This window comes from Cariama cristata, unplaced genomic scaffold (genome assembly GCF_000690535.1).
Source record: "Cariama cristata isolate BGI_N322 unplaced genomic scaffold, ASM69053v1 scaffold32392, whole genome shotgun sequence".
NCBI lineage: Eukaryota > Metazoa > Chordata > Aves > Cariamiformes > Cariamidae > Cariama > Cariama cristata.
Window position 1 is genome coordinate 435 of NW_009602627.1, and position 1,113 is coordinate 1,547.

At 58.8% G+C, this 1,113-nt stretch overlaps 1 protein-coding gene across 1 annotated transcript in view; it reads right to left on the reverse strand.

The window, feature by feature from the left end:
* Nucleotides 1–690, reverse strand: part of LOC104157507 (gap junction beta-3 protein-like) — an 856-nt gene extending 166 nt beyond the window's left edge. The window contains exon 1 of the mRNA XM_009694859.1: nucleotides 5–690. Within this exon, the coding sequence (XP_009693161.1) occupies nucleotides 5–690 (686 nt within the window). The remainder of the gene's footprint in view (nucleotides 1–4) is intronic.
* Between the last annotated feature and the right edge of the window lie 423 nt (nucleotides 691–1,113).

Sequence of the window (1,113 nt, forward strand, 5' to 3'; positions counted from 1 at the left end):
GCTGACTGAGCGCTTGATGGACTTCTTCCACTTCCGCGCCCTCTGGACAACCCGCTTGAAGATGAGGTAGAAGATCTCACAGACGGTGAGGACGATGCAGATGGAGGAAGCTCCGACCATGAAATAGGTGAAGACTCTTTTCTCGGTTGGCCGAGCGATGTAGCAGTCCACAGTGTTGGGGCAGGGCTCAACATTGGAGCACTTGACCAGCCGTGGCAAGTCAAAGCTGTCCCACATCTTGTGGAGGAGGTAGAGGAACAGGATCTCTATGATAAGCTTGAAGAAGAGGCTGAGCAGGTAGGTCCACCACAGCCCGCCGTGCTTCTTGCCCGTGTTGCTGTAGAGCTTGGGGCAATTCTCCCCATTCTTCTCCCGGTTCTTCTTCTCGCGGTCCTCCCGGTAGGCCACATGCATGATGACCAGTAGGGAAGGGCAAGTGACAAAGATGAGCTGCAGCGCCCAGAGACGGATATGGGAGATGGGGAAAAAGTGGTCGTAGCAGACGTTGGTGCAGCCCGGCTGCCGCGTGTTGCAGTCAAAGTCCTTCTGCTCATCTCCCCACACGCGCTCAGCTGCCACCACGTAGACCAGCACACGGAAGACGAAGACCACGGAGAGCCAGATGCGGCCGAAGGCCGTGGAGTACTTGTTGACCCCGCTGAGCAGCGCCTGCAGCGTTTTCCAATCCATGGCGGCCGGTGGAGACCGGAGTCACCCGACCTGGAGAAACAGCAGCAGAAGCGGTGGATGAGGAGCAATGGGAGACAACAATGGGGCAGCTCATCTCTCGTCACACTTAATCTCATTCACCTCCCGGACTCTCTCCCCCACCACGTTACACTCATTTGGGGTGGGGGGACCGTCCCACTTGCAGACAGTAAAGCCCATCCCCACACTCTCCTGGCGACAGAGGTGCCTCAACCTCTCTGCACTTCCTTCTGAGGGAGCCTTTGCCCTAAGGGACGAGCCACCCGGCCAAGTCCCTGCCACCAAGTCCCTGGCCTGGTTGCACATGTTGGTGTAAATTGGCAGTCAATCCGCTGGAGCGGGCCAGGGTCAACACGAGGAGGCCGTGCCTGGGCGGCAGGCGGGGACGGTTGTGCGGGGCGCTTG